Source organism: Ananas comosus, linkage group 2, assembly GCF_001540865.1.
Source record: "Ananas comosus cultivar F153 linkage group 2, ASM154086v1, whole genome shotgun sequence".
Taxonomy (NCBI): Eukaryota; Viridiplantae; Streptophyta; class Magnoliopsida; order Poales; family Bromeliaceae; genus Ananas; species Ananas comosus.
In genome coordinates, this window is record NC_033622.1 from 14,471,321 (window position 1) to 14,486,542 (window position 15,222).

General features: G+C 33.1%; 1 protein-coding gene across 2 annotated transcripts; it reads right to left on the reverse strand.

Annotated features, from left to right (window-relative positions):
* Nucleotides 9,624-14,904, reverse strand: LOC109706453 (putative serine/threonine-protein kinase). Of its 2 annotated transcripts, none has more exons than XM_020227268.1 (5): nucleotides 14,515-14,904; nucleotides 14,293-14,426; nucleotides 13,991-14,207; nucleotides 10,526-10,917; nucleotides 9,624-10,385 (listed from the first exon to the last, which is right to left on the reverse strand). In XM_020227268.1, exons 1-5 carry the CDS (start codon nucleotides 14,576-14,578, stop codon nucleotides 9,972-9,974), a joined length of 1,221 nt encoding a protein of 406 aa, XP_020082857.1. In that variant the 5' UTR covers nucleotides 14,579-14,904; the 3' UTR covers nucleotides 9,624-9,971. The 2 variants fall into 2 exon arrangements, with proteins under 2 accessions (XP_020082857.1, XP_020082856.1); XM_020227267.1 differs by having other exon boundaries at nucleotides 10,526-10,920.

Below are 15,222 nucleotides of genomic sequence, written 5' to 3' on the forward strand. Positions count from 1 at the left end.
TTTATATTATAACAAATGTGAAAGAAATATAAATAAATTAAAATTCGATTCAACCTATTCTTCAATTATCATAATTAACTATCAAAATTGAAAGAAAAAAGAGATATATATATATATATATATATATATTATATTTTGATGTCTATTAAAAATGGTAGTCTATTGACATATTTAGTAAAACTTAAAAATTCAGGAATCATTTTGTAAAAGAGATAAAGCTCGAGGGGTCTTTCTACATTTTGTTCTCTTAAAAAAGGTCAAACGGTATGATGATTCTGCGGTTTAGTATAAGGAGCGTAATGTTGACACGATCTCGTTCCACGTCATGTGGTCGGAAAATATCTTTCTCGGTACAACGTACCGCTCGAGTCGCTTTCCCTCTTGCGTTTTTTCGTAACGGCGTTGACGGGGGCGGGAAACTTACTTTTGAGTTTTTTATTTAGATCTCTATTTAAAATTTTTTCAAATCAAATATTAAATCATCACAAGACATTATGATTAAATTTCTATCGTCTAATAATTTAATAATTTTGATGAAATTAAATTCTTGATCTTCTAATAAAGCAAAATAATAATAAATAAATCTAAGACCTGTAAGAGAAAGGAGGGGAACAATCGATAATAAAGAACAAAAAAAGCTTAAAAGAGAATAATAAGAAAATTAATTAAAAATCTCTATTGTGAGGAAAAAAATTTCTATCTAAAATTTATATAGTAGCTGTATAATCTATTTTGTCCACATAACAAAATTATAGACTATAAAAATTTAAGATAAAAATATATTAAATTTACCTCAACGGCCGTCTTTTTGGATTCAACTACATAACCTTTAAAATTTTTATTTTATTATCTAATTTTTTAATTTAATTGATTTGTGCTTATCAGTTATTTTTTAATTTAAAATTTGAATGTGTTATTTATTTTTACATATTTACTTAACATATTTTATATAAATTTTATAATTATAAAATTATTAAAATAAATAATTAGCTTAAATTTTGTATCAAAAGAGTTATTAAATCACTTGAATCAAACACATTGAAGGATTACGTAATAAAATTTAAATTTTAAAAATTAGACAGTCATATCAAAATAATTTATAGATCAAATAAATATTATATATTTCTATCAAAAAATCAATTATAACACTCAACGTCTCGACGAAGCTTCGTAGATGATTTATGAAAAATTATAACTTTAATTGTAGATCAGTGGTTTCATGGATTCATGCGTAGGGATGTCAATTGGTACGGATATCCAAAATTTTATTCAAATCCGAACCCGAATAGAGCTGATATATTCAATGCTAAACGGATATGGATTCGAATATGAATATGAAAAAAAAAAAACAGCGGATATGAATTCGGATATGGATTTTGACTGTACCCGACGCAAACTATAAATTATTTTGCATTATATATAATATATATATAAAAAAATTGATGTTATATTTGAATTTATATTTTAAAATTTTAAATTTAGTGTAATATATTTTGAAATATTTAAAAAATAATTGTTTCGAATTTGAATTTTTGGATTCGGATTTGGATTGCAAATTTTTGGTTGGATTCTAACTTGAATTTAAATTGTAAAATTTGTCGGGTTTAATGAGTCAATTTTGGATTCGAATTTTTAAAATTTTGTTCCGAATCTAACCTGTATTTTTAAAATTCCGCCCGAATCCGTCTCATTGACATCTCTAAATCATGCGGAGGTTTTCATTGGGATGCAACATGGCCGTACCGTGGAGAGATTTATTTTCTTTTATAAAAAACGCGCAGAAACTTTTGTAACGTTGTTAGAGGGGCATCACCATGGCAATTTCAGCGTGATAAATAAAAAAAAATTAAACGTGATCTGCGTGACGTCATCGAATACGTCATACCGCACCACTTGACTAGAAAATTCTCAGATTTTAGTTTTTTAATATTTTCGTATAAATATAAATAGTAATAATGTGATTGTGCGTTACGAAGCATCGCTTTTACGCACAGTCCAAAAGTGTGTACAGCAAACGCACGGTCTAAACGAAACAGCCCCTTGCACTTTTTTGCTTTTTTTATTTTATAAAAAAACTTATAATACTGTACAGTAAACAATAGAGCAATAGATGCGAGCCCTACGCTCGGAAACTTCGTTTTATAAATAATAATAATATATATTAAAAAAATATATAATTTAGTTAAAGTATAATTTTATATTCCCAGCGAAAACTATAGAAATATATATTTTACAATAAAACAGAGTAAATGAAAAAGTACAGTTACTTCGAGTATATATTATTAGCTTAAATGGGCCGGTATTTTGTCCTATATCGAAAAGTTATGTTGGACCGAGTCACGTTCGAAATACCGTGAGACTAGATTAGGCCAAGTTATATTAGAGGTGGCATGAGGCTGATTGGACCGAACGCTGTATCGATACCTTTTAAGTAAATTAGTTGCGTATTTCTAACAGCTCGAATTTTTGAGATTAATGATTAGCGCCCACGATCCAACATACACTAACACTTATGGGTGCAAATTGTAAGAAAACTCCTTTTCTTGGGAATCTTGCGAGTACATGAAGGACAAGCTTTGCAATGCTTTTGTACCACCACTTTTTCATGGGGCGCTAGAAGTACCTACTACCCTGCGTTTTACTATTGCTAATTCAATGATCAACCCTTTGTTACTTGTTAACAAGTGTGAAAAGTGGAGTAAAAACAAAAAAAGAAAAACGAGAAAATTTTATTTTTATGGATAAATTAAATTATTTACCTTACCGGCAACCATATGTTTGAAAAAACAAAAATCAAGCTAGATTGGAACTCAGAAAGATGATAATAAAATTTTCTCTCTTTAGACCCAACGTTATATATGTACTTGTTTAAGATTGTCAAACGGTCGATATTGAAATCAAGCCCACTCTTCCAAATGTCATTCTTGCTTTATACTAAAGAGCCGTTTGGTTTCAAATTATTTTTGTAATATTTTATAAATATTACATATTTTATTTTATATTTAAAATTGATAAATTTGTTACTAATTTATCAAGTTATTTGGATTGAGAGGTTGTCAAGATCTAACAAAGACTACTAATGAATTTCATAAAGTATGAAAATAAGAATACCTTCTACCTTATATATAATAATATAGTGTTTCAACCCTCCCAAAATTTACAATAATTTTACTACTTCACAGTGCATGTTACACTGATTCAACTTTTGGTAAATAAAAATAATTTGAATATTTTAAAATTATAAATATAAAAAATTATCAAAATATTAGAAATTTTAAACCAAACAGCATTTAAATATAACTAGAAATGATGCTTTCCAAACTAAATTTGATATTGTCAAAATGAATATATTTTATTTTTTTATTTGCTTATATGGTATTAAAATTAATTTTTGTAATTTCTTTTAAAGACAGATAATATACTATATGTTTCGTTTATTTTATTTAAAAATAAATATAATTAAAAATATAAATTAATTATGATTCGAATTTAGAATCTTAAATATTAATCATCAAATTTTTAATCACTGTGCTGTAGTCGGTTATCAAAATTAGCTGAGCGCCGAAAATTATTAAATTATTGGAGGGGTTTTCGCATGCAGTGGTCCCCTACTAACCGAACTGTCCCGCAAAGCGGAAGGGGAAAGGGATTGTATATATATTCCCACTTGTAGGGAAAACAAGTACAACGCACCTGCCCCCACCACCTCAAGAAAATTATTACCTGTACCCGCTGCATCCGATACGGTCTATGCAGCGCACTCTCTAACGGGCATAATACGAAAGAGTAAAATTCTAATACTTTTGCTGCGAGTGTTTTCACTACTGACCCTACAGACAAAGTCTATCGAAGAAATAATCATCTATCTATCTATCTTCTATCTAACTACATTAAAGGAGGGTTTGGGGAGACCACAAGGTGACACGTGTCCCCCCAAACCCCCCCTTCTCGTCTCCCTTATATATATATATTATAGAATATATATATATATATATATAGAATAGAGCTTAGAATATTGTAAATAGTATCACCGCAAGTGATACTTGTGTGTTTTTAGCGCCTTGGATGAGAGACTTGTAGCGTTGAGATGATAGGTGGTAGGTGGTGTGTAGGTGTGTGGTAGGTGAAGTAGTGTTTGATCCAAGGACTATTGATAATAAAAAAGTAGATCCAAATGGCTAAAAACAGCACAAGGTCACTTGGTGATACTTGTAAAAGTATTTAGCCCTACTGCTTATATATATAATATAATATATATATATATATATATAGATATATATATAATATAAAGTTTTAAATTTTTTATATCAAATAATAGAATTTTGATATCCAATTTAAAAGTTTTAAATATTCTAATTTTATATTTTTATTTAAATTTTAAATTTAATTTTAGCTTATAATATTTATTTCTAAATTTTATAGCTTTTTAAACTTTCAAATTTAAAGTTTTAAATTTCTAATTTGAATATTTATATTTAATTTTAATTTTATTTTTTACTTATATTATTTCATTTTCTAAATTTAGCTTCAAGTTTAAAATTTTAAAATCTCTAACACTTTGAAATTAATTAATTAATTAATATTATTAATAATTAGTTTTAGTAAATATAATTAAGATTAATTTTATTAAAAATACACATAATAAATCGCATAATAAAATCTAATTTGATAGATGAAATTTAAATCACATAAAATTTCATTGTATAAAAAAAATACGGAATTTAAGTTTCAGGAGTAAAATTTTAAAAATATAGTGTATGTGTGTATATATAATTAATTTTATTAAACAATATCTTCTACAATTTTATTTTCCTTCTATTTATTGATTTTTTTAAAATTATTTTGATAGATTTATCTCAAATCCTTTTCATATAATTTTTTATAAAATAAACTATTGTATAAATTACTTTGCGCATATACCAATTTTAATGACTTTTATTTAAATAGATTTAACTATTAAATTATTTTTATATAACTTTTATTTAATTAATAATTAGATTTATAAAACTATATAAAAATATTAAAAAAACTAAAATTTATTATAAAAATATTTTTATATCCGCAGCATAGCGCGGGTATTTTACTAGTATAGAATTAAGAGGACAATACTGTCGCACATATTTGGCCGAAAAAAAGCTTTTAGTGTTTGTTTATATATTATTATTTTTTTTTTTTGGAAAGAGATAGATAGTATGCTACCCGCTTCATTTATTTTATTTAGAAATAAATTTTTTTTTTGAGAGAGATAGGTAGCATGCTATCCGCTTCGTTTATTTCATTTATAAATAAATTTAGCTGGAAATGTGAATCAATTAACTAGGATTCAAACTTGGGTCTCGAGTACCAACCACCAAGCCTTTTGTCACTTGCTCTAGAGACGGTTGGTGATTTAGAAATAAACTTAACTATAAATGTGAATCAACTAGGATTCGAACTTAATTGAGATCTCGAGTACCAACCACCAAACTCTTTGCCACTTGCGCTAGAGATAGTCAGTCTATTGGTAAATTTTTAAGACCTTTTAATATATATTATGTAGTAACATGTACGTTGCGACGGAAAAATAATTGAGAAAAAATAAAAAAAAAAGACGATAAAAGAAGAGAAGATGGTGATGAAATAAGAGATCATAAGGGATGAGATTCATCTTGCCGATGAACGAAGATAATAATCGAAGGAAGAGGAAAAAGAACAGTTCGACTTAATGCAGAGATATGATTCGGTTTGGTTCGAGCAAAGAAAAAATTCGATTCAGTTCAAGCAAAGAAAGAGAAAAACTTGAGTCAGTTTAAGGTGGAGCTTATATTCGACAGTGATAGATTTGATTAAAGCAAAAAAATTATCAGTTTAAAGATAAAAACATGTGGAGCAGTGGGGTCGGTTCGGTCCGATGCAACAGGTTGGCCCAGCTCGGCTTAAGCAAAGAAAGAGAGAAAACAAATTCGGTTCACATAAAGAAAAAAATATATGTGAAAGACTTGAGCCGGTTCGGAGGAGCTTGCACTCAATAATGATCGGTTCTGTTCAAGTAAAGAAAAAGAAAAATTCGGTTTGATTAAAGCAAATAAAAAGAAAATTATGTGGAGGACTTAAGCTGGTTCAAAGTGTTGTCATGTGATAAATTTTTTAAAATTATATATATATATATATATAGATATATATATATATAGTCCGGCTACTATACTTTTATGAGTACGATCGCCCTCGTACTTATAAATTATTTTCGATGATAAAGCTTCCGAATCGACGATCCATACAATTAAACATTATCTAGAGCATTTAAAACTTCTAGTAATTAAATTTTATAATTTTTCGACATCATTTACCTTACGATCAAAAGCTCACAAAATTGATAATTTTTAACGGCCGGTATAGAATACTTGCTAGTTTAATGGTGTAAAAGAAATGGAATAGGTTGAATTTTTGATAGAAAATTCTATTCGCTACCTAGATAAAGATCAATAACTCCGATTTTGAATTGAAGGATCCGATCATCCATTTTTAGGACGTCGTTTGATTTTGACCGTTCATTTTATGCTCATTTGATGGACTTTATTATGATTTAGAAAAATTACAAAATTTATATTTTAGAAGTTTCAAATACTCTAGATCATATTTAACGGAGTGGATCGTTGATTCGGAAGCCCCATCATCGAAAACAACTTATGAATACGAATGGTCCAATACCCATAAGAGTATAGTAGCCCTACTCTCTCTCTCTCTCTCTCTCTCTCTCTCTCTATATATATATATATATATATATATATATATATAGAGAGAGAGATCTCTCTCTCTCTCTCTCTCTCTCTCTCTCTCTCTATATATATATATATATATATATATATATATATAGAGAGAGAGATGGACGAGAGAAGAGAGAGGAGAGAGGAGAGAGAGACGAGAGAGAGATCAATAATACTTCTTCGTATGATACATACTACCATAGTTAGTTAATTCGGATTTGGCACAAAATTCGATACGGGTATAATTCGGATAAAATTAGTCTTTTAATTTTTAAATGCGTTAAAAAAATATGGCTAAAAAAAACGGATTCGGTAATTATTCGGATACCATGATTTATACGGATATTATACGTTCACCCATTAAAAATTCGGGATCAAAAATTCGGCTATATATTAAATATATAATAATTAATATACTATATATATTATATTATAATTTTATATATAGATTAAATAATTCATATATTAATAATAAACATATATTAATAATATATAAGATTTATATATTTAAAAATATTAATAAATAATTACAAATTTATAAATAAAATATCATATAAATATTTCTATATAAAAATAAAAATAAAATAATATATATATATATATATATATATATATATATATATATATATATATATATATATATATATATATATATATATATATATATAAAAGAGGGAGGTCCACTGTGGACCTCCTCCTCATGCGGTTCACGAGGTGGAAATGGCCTCGTGGACCGCGTGCCATCCATGCCTCCCGTGAGTCCCGATTTTTTTTCTGTTCAGCTTCTACTTTTCCACAGAGGCGAGACGGGATCCGCAGCCGCGGCCCTTGCTCCCGATGCCGTCGAGGACGGCAGAGAACGACGACGACGCGAGCGGCGACGAGACAGGATCCGCAGCCGCAGCCCTTGCTCCTGGCGCCGGCGAGGGCGGCGGAGGACGACGATGACTCGAGCGGCGACAACGCCACACTCAGTCGCGAGTCCGCAACAGCGATCACCGATTTTTTTGGCGAATTATTCGCGAATCGCGAATAATTCGCGAATAATTATTTTGAGAAAGAAATCGTGTTTTTTTTTCGAAAATAGGAAACGCCCCGTTTAATTTGTATATTAAAAAATACGCGAATAATTCGCGTATTAATCACGAATTAACTAGGCATACTACAGCGTATCAGCATTGGGCATAGGCAATAGTACTCCTCCCGGTTGACGTCAAAAAGTGCACATAACAGTGAAATACGTACAATAAATTATATAGAAAAAGGTAGCGCGTGGAATCTTGGTAGCCAAGGGCTCGTATCGTGGGTGGCCACTTGTTGCACAGTTATTAGTGTAAAGGAAGGAAGGTTGGTTTTGTGCTTGAAATTCCCTTTAAAAAAAAGAATTGGCGCGTACTGGGCTTACTTTGAACTGCACTAAATTTAAATCATTTTTCATCAAGTTGCCATTTAAAACATTTAGATTGGGAGAGTTCATTGAAGCTGCCCACACTTTTGACCCTTAGAATCTAAAAGGCTCCCACTCTGATCTTTTAATAAATTGAGTGTTTGTCGATAGTGGCGCCGAGTTAGATCTGATCTTTGCAATTCAGCAGACTGTAGAAATTTCTTGCATGTTAAATATTTCGGCCGATAATGACTTTTTGAAAATCATTTTTTTGAATAATGACTTGTTTTAATTAATAATTAAATTATTTTTCTTTTTTTTTTTATCTACAATTAATCATGTTGATAAATTGTAGGAGATCTAAGCTTAAAACGGTCATTATGAGATTGACAAACATTCGGGCTGTAGGAATTGCCTATGACTATTATGGAGAGGAGAATTTGCATAACAATACTACACGAGATATTGGGTTCATCCACTTTGGACCTTTACTCAAATGTATCGTATTGGTCGTAGGATCTGAGTCAAACAATTGATGTTAATAAGACATCATTTTCTTCTTCTTTTTTTTTTTCTTTTTTTTTTTTTTTCCGTTGCGAGTGTTATTGGGGTGTATTTCTCATAACCAGAGAAACCGTACTACATAAAGAAAACAAATAAAACCTTACAACATGGGGGCCCGCCTATTATTGGGACAAAAAAAAAAAATGATATCGTTTTTACTTTGGTGTATTGTACGTATTTTGGGGCTTACCATACACTCAGTTGCCAACTAGTTTGTAATTCTCTATAACTCAATTTACTGCTGAGTGCTGAGGCAAAAAATGGTCCAATCGAGTACTGTGACTAACAATTTAACAAGCATAGTAAGCGTGATCCGAGCCACTCACCGTTTAGACAACTTTACCGAGACCAATAGATAATGGCCCATTGGGCTCCCTATCGAGTCCGATGTTGTTTCCACATCAACAAACACGAGATCTGCATCGTCATTGTTCGAGATGCTAATGTTAGCCATATCGACCTGACCTGTCCCAACCTGGCTTGACTCACACCACACCGGACCAACAAGTGATAAAATAAAAAACGCGGAAAATCCTTGCGCAAAACAAACAGGATTGAATCAGAAATGAAAAGAGTATCCTTGTGTAGGGTAATGCCTTAGGAATGTTTCTAAATCCCAGCTTTTAGAATAAAAGATGTGAAGACTCGAAGGTGGCTATGCATAAAAGATTCTGAAAAGAATATATATAGTAAAGATACATCCAAAAATAGTAAATTAAAATATAATGTGGGATGAATCAGTAAAGATACATCCAAAAATAGTAAATTAAAATATAATGTGGGATGAATCTGGGTATTATATAAGCATATGGTATGTGCACCCAAGAAATTTCAGGCTCAAGATGTTGCTGATAAGATCCTATCAAATTCGTAGCATCGTGCAATTTCGAACATAGTGAGACTATTTCGCCAGAGAAAGTATAACAACATTAACATCCCCGTACTTCTATGTTCTCAGAATTTTATTCCAAAAGTGAGAAAAGCCTAACATATCAAGCACTTCCCAAACAAAACTCAGGATAATGATCACAATCGAATTCGCGAATTCCATTTGATGACTCCAATAGATAGCTTATGATTTCTAAATTCTTTCCGAGCCAAAAAACACTCCCTCTTACGGCAAGCTATCTAAAACTAAATCAAAGTAATGGCAACAACAATATACAAGCAGTCAAAAGGATGAGGAACAAAACTACTTTCTTCTAATATGATACAGCAAAAAAATAAATAGAATAGACAACATTATTTCTCTCTCCTTCATCTGTATATATATAATTTCACTTCCTTTGATGCGAAGGTTGGCTGTGGCTTCTAGCACTGGTGCGTGAGATTGTTGCCGTGTTGTTGGCATTAGAAGAAGACGCGACGGTTGAGATCGAGGCAGAGGCAGACGCAGAGGGGGAGGTCATGCTAGAGCTCGACTCGCCGGAGTAGCGGGATCCACCAGGGCCTAAAGCTCTTCTGCGGTACCTCGAACCAGGGACGCCGGGCCTGGTTGGGTCTTCAAGTGTGCTCGGCTTCTTCGATAGTATTACGACCACCCGCTTCATGTCGGGCCTTAACTTCGGGTCGGCTTGAGTGCAAAGAAGCCCGACGTGCACGCACATCTTGACTTGCTCCGGAACTGCCGTCGTTCTAAGAGCAGGATCCATCAGATCTAAACTCTGGCCCTTCCTGTGGAGCTTCCAAGCCTGCGACGCACAAGGGAGCCAAATTTATCATATCACAATTAAAGAAGGAAGGACGAATATATATATATCTTAAAATCGGCGGTATGGTGCAATTAATATTCATACAAATGAAAAGTGTAAGTGTGGAAGTGGAGGTGTACCCATTCGAGGAGGGTGTCGGCGTCGGCGTCGGCGAGGGGGATGAAGGAGGAGTTCTTGCGCCCGGAGACGAGCTCGAGGAGGAGGACGCCGAAGCTGAAGACGTCGGCCTTGGTGGAGAGGGCGCCGTGCATGAGGTACTCGGGGGCCATGTAGCCGTTGGTGCCGGCGACGCGGGTGTTGACGTGGGTGAGGCCCTCCGGGAAGAGGCGGGCCATGCCGAAGTCGGCGATCTTGGGGGCCCAGCGATCGTCCAGCAGCACGTTGCTCGCCTTGATGTCGCGGTGGATGATGGGCGTGTGCGCGTCCTCGTGCAGGTACAGCAGCCCCCGCGCCACCCCCACCACCACCTCGTACCGCCGCCGCCAGTCCAGCTCCGCGCGCCGCGGCCCCTCTGCTGCCCGCCACAAATCAATTATTCATATTTTCAAATCTTCATCAAACATCACCGCGCCGCCCTCCTCCCCTCTATTTTTCTTTTTCTTTTTCTTTTTTTTTTTTAAATGAATATTAATGCAATTATATAACTACGTACGTACCCGAATAGGTTGGTTAGGTTGTAATCCTACTGCATCTTAATCCAAAGACTATTTTTTTTCACTAATTTTATCAACGAAAGTACTGCAGAAATTATAATTTATATTTTTTTTTGTACTGTAAATTTAGTATTTCTCTCATCAATTATATATCATCAACAAACTACTTCAGGATACCTACCCCACTCTGGCAGCCAATGACGTGTCCTACTTGTTTTACTTCGTTCGTTACTCTATAACTCATATAGAAGTACAATCAAATTAATTAATAAATCTATTCAAAGCGAAACAAACAGTTAATTAGAACAGAACTCTTACCTTTTATCAACCATTTTTATTTTTATCGAACATACACTTATTAGATTTTATCTTTTCTTTACCGAAAGGCTCTCAATTATTCTCTATTTTACATTCAATCCATTCTTATGAAAATAAACTAAAAATTCTGTTAAAACTAATCTTATTTACTTTCATTTACAAAATTAATAAAATGTAAAAAATTATTAATTAGATAAAAAAAGATTTTAAAAATCTTTTTTATTAAACTACACTATATATATATATAATAAAGGAATTATCATGAATTTTAGGTAATAAATAAAAGGAGCTTAATATGACATGGGATCTACGTGGTATTATCATTCACTATTTTGTCACCTACTGTATAATAAAGGAATTATCGTGAATTTTAGGTAATAAATAAAAGGAGCTTAATATGACATGGGATCTACGTGGTATTATTATTAGCTATTTTGTCACCTACTGCACAAAGGCGTTACCTCTCTCTCTCTCTCTCTCTCTCTCTCTCTCTCTCTCTCTCTCTCTCCGGGTTCTATTATGTCATATTTGTATCACACTAATAATAATAAATATAATCACATTATTTTTAAAAAAAATATAATAAAAATATTTTTACAATCATAATGTGACGGATTAATTTAAAATTTTTATTTTATTAATTAAAAATATTACGTCACTCGCATTCTAAAATTTTGGTACGGAAGAGAGGTTGGCTTGGTCAGCAAGATTTTTGGGAGAAGGAAATATGAAAAAATTGACCNTTTCCATTCCACTTTTCAATGTTTGATAGTGATTAATGCTAAACAACCTTTAAATGCATGTAAAGTTTCTTACAATTTAATAACACGTTTAAAAATCGTTTGTCGAGGGCTCGACCAAAGCATTTCATTTCACACGGGTCATGAGATGAGATGAGGTGTCTCAGTTTACTCTTTCTCTCTTTTTTAAAGCAATGTATGTAGTAATCGAGGTACGGATGTGGCTCTTTGGTAGAGGACTAAGAGGAGGAAGGTGATTTGCCCTCTACGCGGAGAATATTTTCTCTATTAAGAGTTTTCTTCAATAATAATAATAATAATAATAATGATTGTTAATTTAAGATTTGAATATAGTTTGAAAGTATAATAAAATATTTTTTAAAAAATATTAATTGGAATATATAATTATTTTGTTGTTGATGATTAGATATCTTGATATATCACATACCACAGTTGAATTGGGTTGTATTATATCTTTTGCCGCGTAGATTATTAAGAAAAGATATTTTTCTTTACAAATTGGAAATATTTTGGGCGGCTCACTATAACCTTCCCTTTATTTATTTGTGTGCTGCTATTACTTACAATGTTAATATTTTTTAATAGATCATCAAAAAAAAAAATTTATTGCCACATCCAAACAAATCCTACATATTTTCTCTTATATTGCAGTTGCGTATAGTTATGTGCATGGATGATCTATTAAAAAATATTAACATTGTAAGTAATAGCAGCACACAAATAAATAAAGGGAAGGTTATAGTGAGCCGCCCAAAATATTTCCAATTTGTAAAGAAAAATATCTTTTCTTAATAATCTACGCGGCAAAAGATATAATACAACCCAATTCAACTGTGGTATGTGATATATCAAGATATCTAATCATCAACAACAAAATAATTATATATTCCAATTAATATTTTTTAAAAAATATTTTATTATACTTTCAAACTATATTCAAATCTTAAATTAACAATCATTATTATTATTATTATTATTATTGAAGAAAACTCTTAATAGAGAAAATATTCTCCGCGTAGAGGGCAAATCACCTTCCTCCTCTTAGTCCTCTACCAAAGAGCCACATCCGTACCTCGATTACTACATACATTGCTTTAAAAAAGAGAGAAAGAGTAAACTGAGACACCTCATCTCATCTCATGACCCGTGTGAAATGAAATGCTTTGGTCGAGCCCTCGACAAACGATTTTTAAACGTGTTATTAAATTGTAAGAAACTTTACATGCATTTAAAGGTTGTTTAGCATTAATCACTATCAAACATTGAAAAGTGGAATGGAAAGAAGCGTCCCTAAGGCAAGTACCAATGAGTTTGATGAAAAATTTTATTTAATTTATATTTCTAGCTAAATTTATATTTAAATAAAATAAATAAAACAGATAGTTTGTTATCTATCTCTTTTTTTTTAAAAAAAAAAGATAAGGTTGTATACAGGCAACATAGTGCAAAATGCAAACTCGAAATATTATCCTCATATCTTTGTAAAAAAAGAAGAAGAAGAAGAAATATTATCCTCATAAGATACGAGATGCTCTGACCAACTCGCTAACACAATTTACAATGCTCTATGAATATATCAATATTTTAACAGCCTATATATGTAAAGGACATTTAGGAGGCACTCAAACCCGAATCCTTCCCAGTAAAATATCTCAGTTGTCTTGTTTTCGTCGGCATTGTCACAACTTTTTCTACCAACTTCCCCATCCTATCCGCTAATCTACAGCAAATTTAGATAATTATCTAAAGGAAAGGAAAGGAAAGGAATTGAAAAAGGGGAACTGAAATGCATTGTTGTATTGTGAGAGGATGGATTAAAGGGGAAAATAAAGGGGGAGAAGAAGGGGCGTACGCTCAGCGAAGAGGAGCTTGTCGAGGCTCTCGTTGGGGACGTACTCGTAGACGAGGAGCTTGTCGTTGCCGTGCGTGCAGTAGCCGTACAAGTTCACCACGTTCTTGTGCTGCACCCGCGAGAGGAGCATCGCCTCGTTCGTGAACTCCTTCGCCCCCTGCCTCGACCCCATTCCCAGCCGCTTCACCGCCACCTCTCGCCCATCCTCCAACCGCCCCTTCAAAGCCCCAAAAATTAACCCAAAAAAAAAGAAAAACGAGCCCGAATCCTTTCGGCTGGCTGGAATCTGGTCCGGGTCATACCTTGTAGACAGGGCCGAAGCCGCCCTCGCCCAGCTTCTGCTTCGGGCTGAAGCCCCGCGTCGCCGCCGCCAGCGTCTCGTAGCGGAACACCTTCTGCTCCTTCGCCGCGATCGCCTCCAGATCCTCCTCCGCCTCTGCGAAACTCCCCCCCGCCCCAAATCAATCAACTAAACCTATCAAAAGCGAGATCGGAGAGGGGAAGGGCGAGTTTCGAATTCTCACCTCGATCTCTGCGTCGTCTGAAGGGCCTCATCAGATTCTCGAGGAATTTGAGCGGTTTCGGCATCACCTGTCGAGGAGTCGCGGGGGAGAGAAAGGAATCCAAACTAGGGTTTTGATTTGGTGGTGCCGTGTGGAGAGGTAACCTAACCCATCTCTTTTGTTCCTCTGCTTCTGCTTTTCTTTTTATCTTTTTTCCTCTTTTCTTCTTCTTCTTCTTCTTCTTCTTCTTCTTATTGAGATGAGATGATTATTAGATGCATCGATGTAAAGGGAGGAGTAAGGGACCGTGTGGGCGCACGCCGTTGTATTTAGGCTTTAATTGTCATATGTTCCACACGGGGAGTTGTTTTAACGTTTGAACCACAATAGGAGAAGTAGAATGGTAGCGGTGAGTGGGTGGCTCATCCCGTAAAAAAGAATGAACACGGTGCACCAATCGCCTTCTATTAAAATAATAATAATGCACCTACGAAACAGTGATGACTCGTTATGACTCGTTTTGACTTTTCGAATGCCATTGGTCTCTTCGGGAGTAAGCCCACTATGTAACAGTGACACAATCTTATCTAATATACAATTAATCATATTTGTATTTATTAAATACAAATATAATAAATATGTTTTTAAAAAATTATGATAAAATTAATGAATTTCAGAAGAGCAAATTTGTTTGGCCCGAAACATCACATTACCTTGTATGACTGCTAC

Excerpts from the sequence above, each read along its gene's own strand:
- LOC109706453 (XM_020227267.1), bottom strand. The coding sequence starts at position 14,578 with ATGCCGAAACCGCTCAAATTCCTCGAGAATCTGATGAGGCCCTTCAGA. Across the intron at positions 14,427-14,514 it reads CAGACGACGCAGAGATCGAG|AGGCGGAGGAGGATCTGGAG; the intron begins GTGAGAATTCGA and ends GGAGTTTCGCAG. Across the intron at positions 14,208-14,292 it reads GCTTCGGCCCTGTCTACAAG|GGGCGGTTGGAGGATGGGCG; the intron begins GTATGACCCGGA and ends GGGGCTTTGAAG.